This window comes from Leuresthes tenuis, unplaced genomic scaffold, assembly GCF_036924035.1.
Source record: "Leuresthes tenuis unplaced genomic scaffold, fLeuTen1.0.hap1 SCAF_6, whole genome shotgun sequence".
NCBI lineage: Eukaryota > Metazoa > Chordata > Actinopteri > Atheriniformes > Atherinopsidae > Leuresthes > Leuresthes tenuis.
Genome location: NW_027325360.1, coordinates 7,699,115 through 7,714,592, shown reverse-complemented (window position 1 = coordinate 7,714,592; position 15,478 = coordinate 7,699,115). Strand labels below are relative to the sequence as shown.

General features: G+C 40.7%; 1 protein-coding gene across 2 annotated transcripts in view; it reads right to left on the bottom strand.

The window, feature by feature from the left end:
* Positions 1 to 15,478, bottom strand: part of kremen1 (kringle containing transmembrane protein 1) — a 62,000-nt gene that overhangs the window by 26,756 nt on the left and 19,766 nt on the right. For both annotated transcript variants that reach the window (XM_072387401.1, XM_072387402.1), the window contains exons 2-3: positions 14,230 to 14,392; positions 4,280 to 4,371 (exon numbers count right to left, since the gene is read on the bottom strand). In XM_072387401.1, coding sequence (XP_072243502.1) covers positions 4,280 to 4,371; positions 14,230 to 14,392 — 255 coding nt within the window. The remainder of the gene's footprint in view (positions 1 to 4,279; positions 4,372 to 14,229; positions 14,393 to 15,478) is intronic.

Here is a 15,478-nt window from a genome sequence, read left to right as displayed (position 1 = left end):
TGGAAGTGTTGCCGCTGCTGCTATTGTTCCATGATGACAGACAGTTAATATGCCTTTCATCATAATTGTAAAGATATATATGAGAGCAGAACGTTTTGTAAGTGAGGTATCCGAGATGGTTTAATGTTCAGAATCAAACCTGGTGGCAGCTCTATAAGAGTCTTAAAATAACACCAAGCAAGAGGGAGTTGTGGCATACAGATAATGAAACTAATCACCCATCGCAGATGGTATTATTAGCTAAAGTAACAACATCTGACATAAAGAGAGTCAAGTTAACATGGCATTAGATTCTATTATTAAAAACATACTGTGTATAATATATATACTTCAGAAAATGGGCAGTTCAGGTGGGCTCAGTTGCAATCATTCCTGGATTTAACATCTATGATTATCTTTGCAATGAAATGCCATACACAACATGCTGTTGTTTAGTCCAGTGAGATGGGTAACACTCACAGCTGCTGCACATTTCTCTAGTGCAGGAGAGAGCTGTGGCACAACAAGTTTTTCTTGGTTATAATCTGTTGACAGATGAACTGTCAATGTGCAGATCAAAGAAACTTTGTCTTGGCAAACGCTCGAGAACTGACAGTTTCACTCTGTCAGTCAAATTCAGTCACGGTATGTTGTTAATGCATGTCAGCGTAGAGGAGCCACACCAAAACAAAATGTCTTTGCAGTGAGAAACGCTCCAGGGAGAACTCCATCCCACTGTCACACAAACAAGTATTTCAGAACATCACAGCTCAGAGACAGAAACATGCAGCAGAGCAATGCTTTAATATTGCAGCAAGTGGCTGTTGTAGCAGTTAGATTTGGACTGTTTCCCTAAAATCTCAAGAGAAAGTTGTTCACCACCTTGTGATCAGTAATCAGAGCAAATTGAGCTAAAACTGCATGCAACGGAAGTATCCAACAACAAGTTTTCATTTAAATGCAACTCATTGCTACATCTGACAACAGAAAACTGACTCTGGTCTGCACACTAAAGTCTGAATAAAATGCAGAAGCATAATGAATTTGTCAAAAAGTACCCATAACATCTGAGTCTTTCATTTCTTAGTGCAGCTTAAATGATTAGTGGAAACTGAAAGGAACTTGTGACATGAACTGTTTTAGAAATGTTTTTAACAGAGCAAAGTTGGTCCAAAAACTGAACTCTAAAAAACAATGACACTCATGACAAGGACACGCTTCGCTGTGCATTTATAGGTCTGAGAATGAGAGGCCATCATTTACCGTGGAAATGTCAATTTGTATAGCAGACGAAGCATTTTGACCGCATGCCTTTTTGAAATGTTTAGACTCTTCCACCCCATGAGAACTGCTGCCATTAGAGATTACCAGGATCAACAAATGTAGAGACCTACGCACTAATCCACACTGTCAGACTGTGTGTTCCTGGCCTCGTGTGACCTCCCTGGCAGTGTGTACTTCACCAGGGTGTGCCACTGTCACTAGGGTGGCATGACCCTTGAAGGGAACCCAGCTATATAGCAGATGAACTGTTGGCAGGTTGTGGCAGGTGCCTTGGCGAGTGGCAACTAAACCTCGCAACTTTAAACATAAGCAAAAAAAGTAGACAAGACGAAGATATAGACAAAACAAAAGCCAGACTAAATTAAAACAAAGACCACTGTTGCCCTTTCTCTGGCTCACCACGGTGTTTTCCAGGCTTCTCAGCCTGGCACGGAGAGAGCATCAGCATTCATTTGGCAGCTGAAGCTTTTAAATTCAGCAGATTGAGAACAGGCAGTGCCAGAAGGTGAGGCACCACGTGGCGATTGTGGTTTCACAATAGATGAGACAGAACATTTGTGTCTGAAAGCTTCCTGCAGGGAGAAAACCATCCCCGCTGAAAAAGCGTGTTTTCATGACACTGGATGCCTCGCTCAGAGCAAACTTCATCTAATATCCTTACATTACAGGACTCTTATCATTTAGGACCAAAACAAAGAAGGGAACAATCATGTAAGACGGAATTTGATATGGGCAAAGTTCTCAGGACTAAAGGTACCACATATGATACACACGCTTCAGAGTAATGGATTCTAGGTAGAAATAAAGCTGAACTAGCACATGGCAAACCTTTGTGGAACAAAAACCTGCCACCATCTTTTATCAAAGATAAGAGATGGTGGTAGTGTTTGCTTCTCCTCTCTGTGCACCCAAACCACAAAGGTTAGAGATGTTCTGCTTGACACACTGCTCTAAAAGGACGTTTTTATGAATTAGGTCAGTATGTGATGTATACAAGCTTCAACACACATAAACATGCAAAAAATACCATGGATAAATGGCTCCTGCAGACACGCACAGGCCATGCAGCCAACAGGCATTATTAGCTGGTCTAATGGCTCCTGAACCATTCAAACATCAAGCTTCAGTCAAGTATGCTATTCAGACAGGATAATGGTGGTGCAACCACTTGGACTGGGATGATCTTGAGGCCTATTGCAATGATAAACTCTAAGTTTTAGTGTTGCCACTGAGCTGTCTGATTACTACTGTCTACCAGTTTTCCTCAAGTTAAAAAATTTTCTACCATGTGAGTCATATCAGGCTTTGCGTCTATCAAACTCCTCAATGCCTCAGCTAACCTGCGGCCTAATTCTAATTACTTACAAACTATTAATTTGGGAAATTGTTTCTTATGCTTAACCACATATTTTCTTAGTTGTTTTCACTCTCTATGAGCTCTGGCTAGAATTTGACACCTGTCAGGCACTGGTGCTTGTAAATAAATTAAATTAAAAAATGGATAAATAAAGTTATTTTGATTTAACTTTCAGTAAGTATTACAGCTAAATTCCCACATACCCATTAGGCAAGAGACAAGGTCAATAATATTTTTAGAGTCGCCATTCAACCCAACCAGCATGTCTTTGGGCTGCGGGAGGAAGCAGGGGCACCCAAAACCCAAGTAAGCACTGGGAAAACATCAAATACAGAACAGAAAAAAATGGACGTAACCACTATGATGCCTCTCGTTGGTTTGAGAACAACCATTCTGAATCCTTGGGTTCACCATTTGACTGTGGTCATGTTGGGTTTGCTGTAGCCAGAAGTGACGTCCAAAGGACGAACTAAGAGCATGAGGAAGTTATTTGGCGAGGGCACTCTCATGTCACTCACAGAAGCCCTTAATAACATATCAAATTTAAGCCTAAAAACAATTCAAAGGCTAATTATGTAATTAACTTACTTCTCTAAGTACGGTGTACGGTGTTTTCAAGTGTGAAAAACACTGCGCACTGTGCAAATTTGTTGTTGTTGCTTTCCTATTACACATATACATAATACATTAAAAAATGCACAAATCAGCAGCAGAAATAATAGAAGAGGAGCGAGAGACGGAATATGGAGGGAAATGTCAACACAGACACAGTGAAAGCCAAAATGCAGAGGTTGATTACATCGTAAAATGGAATGTATTCATAACTGAATAGGAAAGTAAAATATTAACTTAAAATAAACAAAAGTTACGTTCTGCCTCGCTTTACAGTTAGAATATGTTAGTTATTAAAAAAATGCAACACCAATCTTTTAGTAGTGTTGCTCTATAAAAACACTATAAAAGTGCAGATTAAATAAAAAGTGTTGAAATGAACTGAAGTAAAACGTAAGCAATGTGTGCCACTTTCAGTACATGCTTGCAGAAAATCCCTGCATCTGAACCTGTTGCGCAAATATTTTGATCTTTGGCATCAAAAACACAGTAGGTTGATCTGTTTTCAATGGCAGTGATTAAAAAGCTGGAGGGAATGAAAGTAATGGGATTTATCACAGGCAACTCGTTGTGAGCTTGTGCCAAACTGGTAAGACACACCGAGGCACCAAATCTCTCTGTGTAAATAGTCCACCACACACACAGGAATTACTGGACAAGGACACTCTCACACCTACATGTGAAAAAAAGCAACTACAAACTGGTAGACGCACAAAATTATTTGCATCAAAAAGCATGTCAAAACAAGCAACAAAGCCAAAGGGGAAACTAATCAACTCACACAAACAGGCAATGACTGACAACTTTTATTAAAGTAAGGGCAAGCCCAGACATGACAGGGGGAGGGGTGACGCAAGGCAATTAGAGACATTTTTTAGATGATAATAGCTGTGTACAAGCCATACAGTCTATAAAGCTATTCATGGCAGGCAGGAAGATGAGCATAGCACTGAAAATGGCTGGTCCGTGTGCCCGCAGTATGCACCAGAGGGCATGGAAGGGGAGAGAAGCTGAGAGGGAGGTGAGAAAGGAATGGTAGCCTCTTACTCTGGCATGTAGGGATGTCACAGTATCTCCAATAGATCCCGTCTTCATGATCAGCGATGTAGCACCACGGCTGAACATCCCCATCAGGGTTCCTGCAGGAGCAGAGGGGTAAAAGTTAGGGAGAAAGTAAATGTGATGATGAACTGAATGTCTTCAGATGTTTAACTGTTGGTCCAAAGTATATTTGATATGAGACAGCTCAATTTGTTTTTCCCCCAAGACAGCGACAACATTAGAGGAGATGGAAATATCTACAAAAGTTATGTGATGTGCAGATGCAGGTACAGTCAGATGGAAAACTAAGCTGTCCCTCTCTAAGGACTTAATGTAAGAATCATCTGGTCCTTACCAGGTCCAAAAATTAGGAAAACACATCTTCAGGTGAGTAGTGCTATTATCAATTTAACAAAAATGAACTGTAATGCACAAACAGTGTGTGAAAAGATAAGTACAGTACTAAGTACTGCTTCCAAAGGTAGTAGGAGGGTGAGATACAGCCACTGTTAACACAATGCCAAGGAGGAAAGACATCAGCAATAATATATGAGAAGCATGTTTATGTAGCTGTGGAGCTGGAGCTTTCCACAATGCTAAGAGCTCATTTGATGTAAGAGCTGGCTCACCTGAGCACACCACTTCAGATGGCTGCATATTTTGTAACTGTGATATTCTATTCAAAACCCACAGGATTTGCCTCTACTGCACTTCTCTTTAGTCTGTATGAATGAGCAAAGGCAAGCAATGGCAGCATAGGGAGGGCATCTTCTTTGCAACAATGAAGTCCAATCCCTGTGTAAAAAGGGCTTGTGGCTACACACTTGTCTGTTGTAGACTAGATTAGGTCATGGGGGTCTGTTAGAGAGGTGATGAAGGTTAAAAGAGAGAGAAAGGCAGAAGGGGAGGACCAGATCATAGTAGGGATACTGAGGCAAAAACATAAAACAAAGTCCGGCTACCAACTTAAATCCTCTCTGCAGAGAGCCAAATATCCAACAGTGTTTCAGAGGGAGATTATTTCAGATGTGTCGATCATCCTGAGTAACACCCCCTTATAGCGCTTGTTGGTTTAGCTTCTTCCTCTGCACTCTGGAAGCATGCCAGTCAAGGGCCAAACCAAATAGTCTGGCTGGAAGTCAGGATGAAGGCTCTTTGTTCTGGGCCAGACACAGACCTAGAAAGAGCCGGGTGATGGGGCCGTGCTTTTGTCTGAGGCCGCGGCACTTTTAACCCATCATAATAAGGCTGACAGGCCCCTTGGTGCTTTTCCTTTTCAGTTTCACTTACAAAAGCAATGAGGAGCAGAATTGAAGATAGAAATACCAATAAGCTTTGTGCAGGCTCCATATCTCCAGGGTAATCATCCAACTTTGTAAATCAGGACCCTTGTGGCAACTTCTAAATAGCTGTAAATCAAAGCAGCCATAGTGAGTAGTGGAAGCTCATCTTCGTGCTGTTTCAGCTCTTTAAGCTCAGTTTCAAGATATACTGAGAGATGTAAAAATAAGCTCCTGGTTGACTAAAAAAAAGCCTTCTTATATGACATCCCCTGTTTTTCAGTCCTGACTATGATTGCTAGAAACCTTTTCTCTTATGACACACCTCATTGTAGCATCATGAAAAAGCCCTGCAGCACTGCACTATCCCATTTCGCTTTTTGTGTGCAAAGTTGTGAAGGGCGTTTCCAATTCTTTTCTTCTCCGATCAAAAACACGATCCTGAGTTTCCTCCTCTCCTTTCAGGCTCAGAATGAAGCCTTGACAAAGATGCTGTGAACGACTTTCTGGCGGCTTCAACTCGAGTATAAACGCTTTAAAGCTTTTACTCTCGACATCTCACAGACAGTTACTGCTCTCTCTTTCTTGCAGCCTATCGACAGTTTAACTTGGTAAAAGTTAATTTTGTACTTTTTAATTTTTCAGTGTTCACAAGAAGCCAGCCTGGTTTGCAGTAAATCTGTATGCTGTAATGTGAGCCTAGATCTATATGTTTCTCCACTAAGATATGAGGAGGACACCTGTTTGTTTAGCCAGAGTCTCCTGAAATGGCTGAAAACTGGTCAAAACCATCAAAACACTCCATTTCTCTCTTCCCTTCTCTCTTTTATGTCGATCAACACATTATAGTCCTTTTGTAAAAAAAGTTTCCAAAAATAAGATAGACACTTTTGTAATTTAGTAAACTTTCTTAACTATTCTCTAAGGAGGTAGACATAAATTACAAAAAAAAAACATTCTACGCAGACCACCATGCCTGACCCAACAGATTTTTTGATCAGTAATTCATGTGATGCGCACATCCTGTCTGAGCTCTCTTTAGGGTTCATTTTTCTCGAGAACACACACCTGCACACACCCATTTAAAAGAAGCATGGGAACATCATCCACATGGCTAAAAACGAACAGGGAAGCCCACGAAACATAGTCAATCTTGCCCTGAGGTGTGAGTGTGTTGTGTGCGTGTGAGGGCAGGGACTGTCGAACAGATGGCGGAAAGCAGACAGTTCTCATATTAGCTGAGGTGCCACCGCAGATAAGAACGGACTTCGATGGATAGAAATTCATTCATTTAACCCTGCAGCACAGAAAAAAGATGCAGTCCCTGTGGAGAGAGATAAAAGTCCCTGCCACTTTGTGTGTGTGTGTAGGGATTTAAGGGGGGTTGCATTCCCTTCCCTGTGTGTCAGTGAAGGCCTGCTTGGCTCTGAGTTGAAGAGCTTGTTGAAACACTCCCATACCCAGAGGTAGATCACAGAAGATGTTTGGACACTTAATTGGCACAATTACGCTGATTGACTAATTTTGCTCAGAGTGAGCCACACACTTCAGTACACAGCCAATTATAGCCACATTGCGTTTTGCCTCACAGGCTCTCCAGCCCTGCTTTTGAAGGCAGGAGTGGCTCCCATCTGAGCACAGAGAAAAACAGCTGTTCTCAGCTGGCCGCTCTTCAAACGCTTTGCTTTACATTAATCCCCGAATTTATGATGAGCTTTAAAATGCCTGGCACTGCAAAGTCACATATAAAAACCTAAAAATCATTTACATCGCACTATTTGTGCAAATTCTGGGAATAACATGCAATAACATTTTATATGACACAAACCTTTAGTGAGAGTCTCGGCTGACTTTTGTTTAGTTCAACTAGTAGACATGTGAAAACAAGATGAAAGCTAAACTTCCCTCATTTTGCAGAATTGGTAGGAGGAGAAATGCTGATTGCAAAGTGGTGGTGAGAGGCCTGTCTGGATTGGGATTTGAGGTCAACAGCAGATCAGAGTCGGGTAATTTACTGCCTGAGAGAAGACTCTTTAATTGACTTGGATGATTGAACATGCCAACTGCTCTCTGCTGCTGTGCAGGATGAATGCACGTATTGAGGAAGGCTCAGTGGCTGATTTAGTCTACTGTCTCTTGTTGTCCCTTGTCTACTTGTGTTAAATGCAAGGCTTTAATGTTACAGAGTCATGTGTTTGCTGGTAAGCACTGTGTCCCCTGAATGATGTGTTTGAAGAATCACTGTGGTATTAACTACAAAGATTTTTTTCTCTCACCTCGCCACTAATGGTCTCTAGTCTTGTAATGTTAGTTTAATATGCTCAGAACTTAATAAATGTGTCTGAGATTTCTGGCTCCATCAGGATACTATGAAGGAGCAACAGTATCTATCCAGATAAACAATCTCCATTACTGTTCTCATTAGTAAATGGTTCTTGTCTCGGCAGAAAGTAAAATGATTACAAGTCGTTGCCTTACTACAGTTTGGACTTGCATAAGCTCGCAAAAAATAATAAAAGTAACTCTCGGTCATCTCACTGGTGTATAAAGTTCTGGATAAAACAAAAGATTATGGTTTGAGAAAACTCACATCACAATTCATACCTCAAGACAATTTACTTTTGGATTCTGATTCAGCTTTGAAATATATCAGCAATGATGGCAATACATTTGGTTCACACTTGCACCAAGAGTCTATCCAGTGCTAGTGAGAATTTTCTCCTTGTCACATGATTTCAAACTTACTAATTAGTCACTGAGCCTTTGCCAACAATAAGAATCTTTTATCTGCCACACCTCAGCTGCTACGTCTTCAAGCTCTTTTATGTCTTTCTCTCTAATGGAAGATTCCAGCTCTGTCCAAAGGGGTAAAATGGGATTTAGATCAGGACTAATTGCTGTGCTGTTTATTTTTTCCTTATCAACCATTGATTTGCGCTAGTTGATGCGTAAATTGAGTTGTTATCCAGGTGAAAGACCCAGGAATTTTGCCTCTAGTCTTCTGACACTGCATAACACATTTAACTATAATCAGACTTTTTGTATTTTTATACTAGAGGGAGCAAAACAGTCCCACGGCATGATAAAACCCGACACTGTTAAACTAAAGTAGGGTGTTGCCTCCCCTACGGTCCTTGTCTCTTCATTTATAGACAAAGCAATGCACTGCCAAAGAGTTCTACGTTGGTGTCAAACTGTGAACTTTTGTAAAATGACTTTTTAGTGCCTTCCTCTCAACAATAGTGTCCGCCTCGGCCTTTGTCATGGAACCCTATAAGGTTAAGTGTGGAGTGTTGCAGCATGGGACCAACTCCAGATTGCTTCATATCAGCCCGAAGCTCTTTAGTTTTTCATCTGGTGTTTTTTCTACAATCTGAACCACCTTTTACAGACTTTTCCTCATCAAATTTATTCTTCATGTTGTGGAATCATGAAACAAACATGAGGAGTAGGAGCTTTTGTGAAATCTTAAGCTTATTGCTACAACTGTATTTTGGTGAATTATAAACTGGAAACAATCAGCATCTGTTTATGCAGTAAAAGCATAATTCAGGTCATGTAAACACTGAAACTTAAATATTCTGCTAATACAACGGTGATGTACCTGCATTTGTCACAGAAGACATTTAACATCATGTGCTTCAATGTAATATTCTGGGTTGTCCGTTACATCAAACAAAGATAAAATAATTGGGTTATAATATGAATATGACAGGTTCATAATCCAGAACAAACTGCAATGAGAACAAACTCTGCAATCACAGAAACTTTAGGGAAACATGTCGTTTCACAAAGTTTCCTTCTTCAACAGTTTTGGTGTTTACTATAATGGCTGATGCTTACCCACCGAACAGTCAATCTGCTTACTGGACACTGACTAACTTCTTCAATTTAACAAAGCAGCACCCTGGGATCACTGCACATACACATACAACCACAGGGTGACTTGGCTGCAGCTTGCCTGACCTCAAATTTGAACCTGACATCACAGAGATTCAATTACAATCAACTTGGGGAACACTACTCACTTTGGCATTTCCATTATCTCATCTATGTAAGGGAAAAGCATTAGACGCCGTAGTGAACAATCATAAATTCTACAATACATACACACCTGCATATAAATAGGCATCAAATGGCTGGCAAAGCCATTCAACCACCCACCAAACCATCATGCACTTCACACCCTCATACTAATGCACCAAGGAGGGAGTCCAACATCAGCCTTTAGGAACAGTAGATTGGATGGAACGATAAATCCAACATAAATCTGAATTTTGATTTATATGATGTTCTTATCAAATTATCTTATGAATCGCATAAAGTAGTAAGAAATTATCAAAGAACAACTAAGGACTGGTGAAAAAAAAGTCTTGTTTAAATACAGAAGTGCATAACGGTTGCAGAGAAACTCCAGCTTCAGATGAAGATCATTTACCTCTTTTTCATGATCTGCAGTGAATTCTCAATCAAACCATGATGATGATTAATATTGACACATTCACTCCTTACTAGGTCTAAGTTTAGACACGAGAGCTCTTGTCCTTTTCCTGAGGCTCTCTGCTCTTTTCTTTGCAGGGGAATAATGTGACATTTCCCCTCTGCCCAGTTTTTCCCTGTTTTCATTGGGGTATTTTATAGCAGGCTATAAAGATGAAATGTGGGGGCTGTTAGCTCTCTTTCTTCAGTATCACTCTTGTGCCCTCTCGACAAAAAATTACAACCACAGTAACGTCAATGATGGGACAAAAATCTGTTTTTAATCCCATTTTTCTAAGCTTTTCCACCTCTGATGCAAGCATAGAGATGTGTGCTAAAGTAAAGACAGACTGTGGTTCCCGGGCTCTGGCTTGGCATTATCCACCTGTGCCCTGGCCTATCCTCTCATCATTTACAACCACAACTAGTCTCAGGATTGGGCATGCTAAAACTACCCCTCTGTCTAGATTCTGTTCTTTTACTTCTCCGTTTTGCCTACAGATTGCCAGTTGCATCAACAAAAACCTAAACCTCAGATGAGAGACATGGATGAGGGGGAAAGATGAGAGACACTTTGAAGGTTAAAGGGGTTTAAAGGAAACTTTGGATTTAATTTGAATTGCAAATTTATCAGGAGATTTGCAATCCAAATTGGGTAAAATCCATCTCACGAGCCAGCTTTCTGTGATCAAACAAATCGAACCTTATACATCCTTCTGTGCAGCGGGATACCCCTTGTCTGCCAATAGATCATAGAATGTGCAAACAGTGACACGAATGACCTTGTGCAGACATGCCATAAATGCCATCCCTCTTTTTCTAACAATGAAGTGGCCACTTTGGTTCCGCTGATGAGTGACTACTTACAAGGAGGGTGTCTGAAAAAGTCTGAGAATAGCAGCAGCTTCAGCTCGAGGGGACAGAAATCCCTCTGTTGGGTAAAAAAAGCAAAGCCATGAGCAGCCAGTGAGCTCCAAAAAGCTGCTAGCTACAATCCTAAAAGCCAAAAAGTTGGGGCCCTGTATAAAATGGAAATAAAAACAAAATGTAATGACTTGCAAGCCTCATAAACCATTATATAATTTACGAAAGAACATAGTAAACACATCAAAAGTGTGACAATTTACAATTTCATGAACAATGTTGGCCCATCTTGAATTTGATGGCAGCAACACGTCTCAAAAAAGTTGACTTGACAAACAATCCTGGATGCACGTCATTTCCGGGCCCTGAGGCAGCACTGACAGGCATGATTCTGTCATGGAAATCACCGCATGGGCTCGGGAACACTTCTTCTCTGGACCAAAGCTTCGACATTATAATGAACTGAGCTAAGGAGGAAATTTGAAATTCTTTCTAAAAATCACGTATGTTGTGTCCTCCAGGCTGCAGTGGAGAAGGACCATCCAGCTTCTTACCAGCCTGGATCTCTGATTAGTGCCATTGGCATTAATGCACCCGCATACGTTTATGCACTGGCAATTTGCACATCTGGAAAGGCACCATCAACGCTGAAAGGTATATACTAGTTTTAGAGCAACATATGCTCCCATCCTGATGACATCTGTTACAGAGAAACCTTGCATATTTCAGCAAGACAATGCTAAACCACATACATATCTATTAGATACAACTATTACAACAGCATGGCTTCATAGTAGATAAAGTCCAGGTACAGGACTGTGCTGCCTGCTGCCCTTTGGAACATTTTAAGTTGTCAGTTGTTTTCTTCTGAGCTGCACCCTTTGGTTCAGCATGTGATAAGAGTAACTGACATGATAACAGAAAGAACTAGTTCTGTAAACTGACAGAACCCCTGGGCAGGGTTCTGGTACAGAAATGAGTATTCTAGCAACTGATGTTGTGGGCCCTTATCTCTACCACGCAAATGTCCAACTGAAAGTCTCTATTTGCACACCCACAGGCATGTATAAATATTGTTGTTCTCTCTTGCAAGATACAAAATAAACTCATCTTGTCTTCTCAGAAAGGAACTTGGTCTCTTGGTAAAATTTTCCCCCACACCTTTCACTAATTAAAAACATTTGGTGCATGATGATACACAAAATATAATAGGTCCAGGACTGTCGAGCAGCTAGAACTGTTGTCTGTAAACATCTGGGAAGATGCTACAGGGTGGCAAACATGGCCCTGTCACAACCTTTTTTAGATGTTTACTTTCACACTCACTTTCAACATTTGATATGTTTTCTCTGTTCTACTGTGAATAAAACATTGGTTTATAAGATTTGCAAATCATTGTGTTCAGTTTTTGTTTACATTTTACACTGTGTCCCCCAACTTTGTTGAAATTGGGGCTGTACATGACAGGCCAAGAAAACTGCCAAATCAAAAAATACATGGCATACATTGTGGACTGCTTGTTAGACATAACACACTCCTAATGCGCAGGGAATGCTTACCTCAATAATCTGCATATATCCAACTCATAAATCATCTGAAATACCATCCAGTTCAAGTAAAAACAAATCTGTCCAGTGCCACTTCAAAGCATTGCTGCATTATGAGTTTACAACTGTGGCTTTGAGAAATGTTTCAGAGGCTTTTGGCTAAGGAGGTTGGAGGGTTGAGGGTTGTTCTCTTTCTTCTGGCCAGGAAATCAGGGCCAAGCCACTGTTCTGGACATCTCTGTCAATTTCAACTGACTCTGAAAATACACAAGTTTGACTTATGTGCATGCAACGCTTACAGTTGTTCTTGGAGTGTGACTGACAGTTAGAAATGGCTTTCTAGACACCCAAAGCCACTGCGTCCACTGCATTCCAGGGAAAGGGGGAAGGAGATTTGCTTACATAAACTCTGCGCATGTTTGCACCCTTGTGATGACAGGGGTAAACGCTCTCTTTAAAATATTCAGAAGTAAATGTCTGTACAGGCCCTCTGTGCTCAAGGCCTTTATGGGACGACAACAACCCAGCTCTAAATTATTCAGAAAGTCAAGGGCTGGTGTGTCCAAAGGTCACTTATACAGAAGCATCAGGAAGTCTGAGATAGCCTGGTTTCAAATTATATCAAAACTACCACAAACAAATGAAAGAAGTAGAGATAACGGCCCAATGCTGTGAGCCACTACAGCATTATTTGTGCTCCAGAACCACCACAGGTGCTATAAGAACCAGGCTACAGTCCTGCCTATTAATGGATCAACAATAAATCATGCTGCCCTTTGAGATGAGTTTGACCTCTGAGGAAAGGTGAAATACAATGGGCTAATTGTTTGGCACCAGATGTGCTAGTAAGAGGTTTTTGTGACCTTTGGACAGAGGCAGGCTAATTTTTTCTTTATTGGTGTTTTGGTCACGTAGCCAGCTGCCGACAATAGCCTCATATCCAATCTCATTTAACTGGTGTCCAGCACTCCTTTAAGGAATCATAAGACCGATCTCAAGGGTTCATGAACTGATTCATAAAAAATATACCAAATACAAAAAGTTGTATTTTTTTGTACTTTTTTAAGCATCTTCTAATCTGTATTTAACTTTTCTGTAAAACTGTTTAACCTCCTCAGGCCTCAAAAGAGTTTGTTGTGCTTTGCATCAGACTGGGATCACAAAAAAAAGAAAGTACTGGGAACCACTGCTTTAGGGCCACACAATTTGGTTTATTTTCACATTTCTGAAATATAACAAAACATACTTTTGTGAATTGGTATGGCCAGAGTAAGCACCTCAGCTCTGATTAAAATCACTGGCCAAGTGTTTGTTCCATTAGTAAACCTTACTGTCCTATATTCAGTCCCTTAAAGGGCTTTCGTGACCCTTTGACCGCAAATCACTTGTAATGTTATGCTCTAAGAAGTTTTGGGGCAGAAGATGTAAGCAGGTCATATTATTATGATTTGAAATACTTTTTGAAAGCTGCAAGGCCAGTGTTTTCATTCTGTAGATATGTAATATTTGTTTAATGTTCTATGACGATTAGCACACGTTATCAATTAACAGGAGACATTCCCTCTGCGGAATAATGTTGCTACAACTGTGTACACAAACTGGGCTGAGCATTATCTTTTTAAAAACACAGCTGACCTAAAGTATTTTCAAAACAATCCTGACGAAGGCCCAAGAGGGATGAAACGTTGGTGTGATCTGAAAACTGATGTTGAGTGCGAGTGTGTGGGCAACCAATACAACTCAGTTACATTAAGAGTGAACTTTCAGGTCTGAAACAGACGCTCACCTGCAGTAGTTGTGGCTGCCCAGACCTCCTTCCCCATTAGGATATTTGAGAGTGTTGTAAGGGTGCTGGAAGGTCTCATTCCAGAAGAGGCAGGGTTTACCGCCATGCAGGCTGGTCTGGTTCTGGAAGCCCCTGTAGTCCTCTCCGTTGGCAGTGTAACACTCTGGAAAAAGAGAAGCCAAATAGGTTAAAAGAAATATGTCACAATCTGATGTTTAGAGTAAGGGTTTAGACATCAGTTATGATTTCAAACCAGTGTATAAAAGGCAACCTCCTGGATTATGAGAGATGCTAATGTGCTACTAAAATGTTTTTGGAATGATTATAAACGATTAGTTTGGAATAATTGTATCATTTGCCCAGACACCATACATTTCTAAGCTCTGGCCAAAAGCGTTAAAGAAATATCAATAAAAGTGTTGTTTCAATTAACACTAAGACATGAGCATGTGGGAGGGGAAAAAGCCCCACAGACATATAGCAAAAGAAAGTATGGCTTGAATTTGGAAGTGTATAACAACCATATGTGGCCATCAGGTTCCCAAAGCAAAACAATGGCTGGTGAAAGGCTTTTCTTCTCTGAAAGAGGGAATTCAAATAAACAAAAGTCTGATGGAAGGTTGATGAGCCGTCACCAGTCATCGTGCTGAGCCTTGGGGGATTCCTCTCAAAGAATCAAGATGTTTTACAGCTACAACTAAATTCCTCTTTTGATTGCATTACTGTGGACAACATCAATATTTTATTTGGCTGTTATGATTTCTCATGCTGCAGGTGCTTATAATTGGTGTGCCTGACTCTCACCGTAACCAATAGGGATTTTTAACAGCTTTTCATTGTCTATGTATGATTTACAGATGCAACAAATACCACTAGGACACCAGTTTGAAGTTCCCAAAGTGTGTATGTGTGTGTTGTTCTTATTAAATGTGTGAACAAAACTCTTTGTACTGTACGCTTTGTTTTGTGCCTGTCAATTAAACGTTAATAGTGAAAGAACAATGCTTGCTTGTTTGGCTCTTTTCCATGGGGTCTTGTTGCTATGTATGTGGTTAGCCAATGACCAGCCCCTTTTATCAAGTCAAGCTGTTTGGACTGAGTATGAGCTAATACATTGCAATATGACAGTCATTATACCCGTTGGCGAGCCAGCTGCTCTCCGTCGCTCTTTCTCATTCTCTTGTGAATCCAAGGTTTCCCAACTTCCTCTTTTGTGTCTTATCATCTGGTCTCCTTTCTCACCATCTTC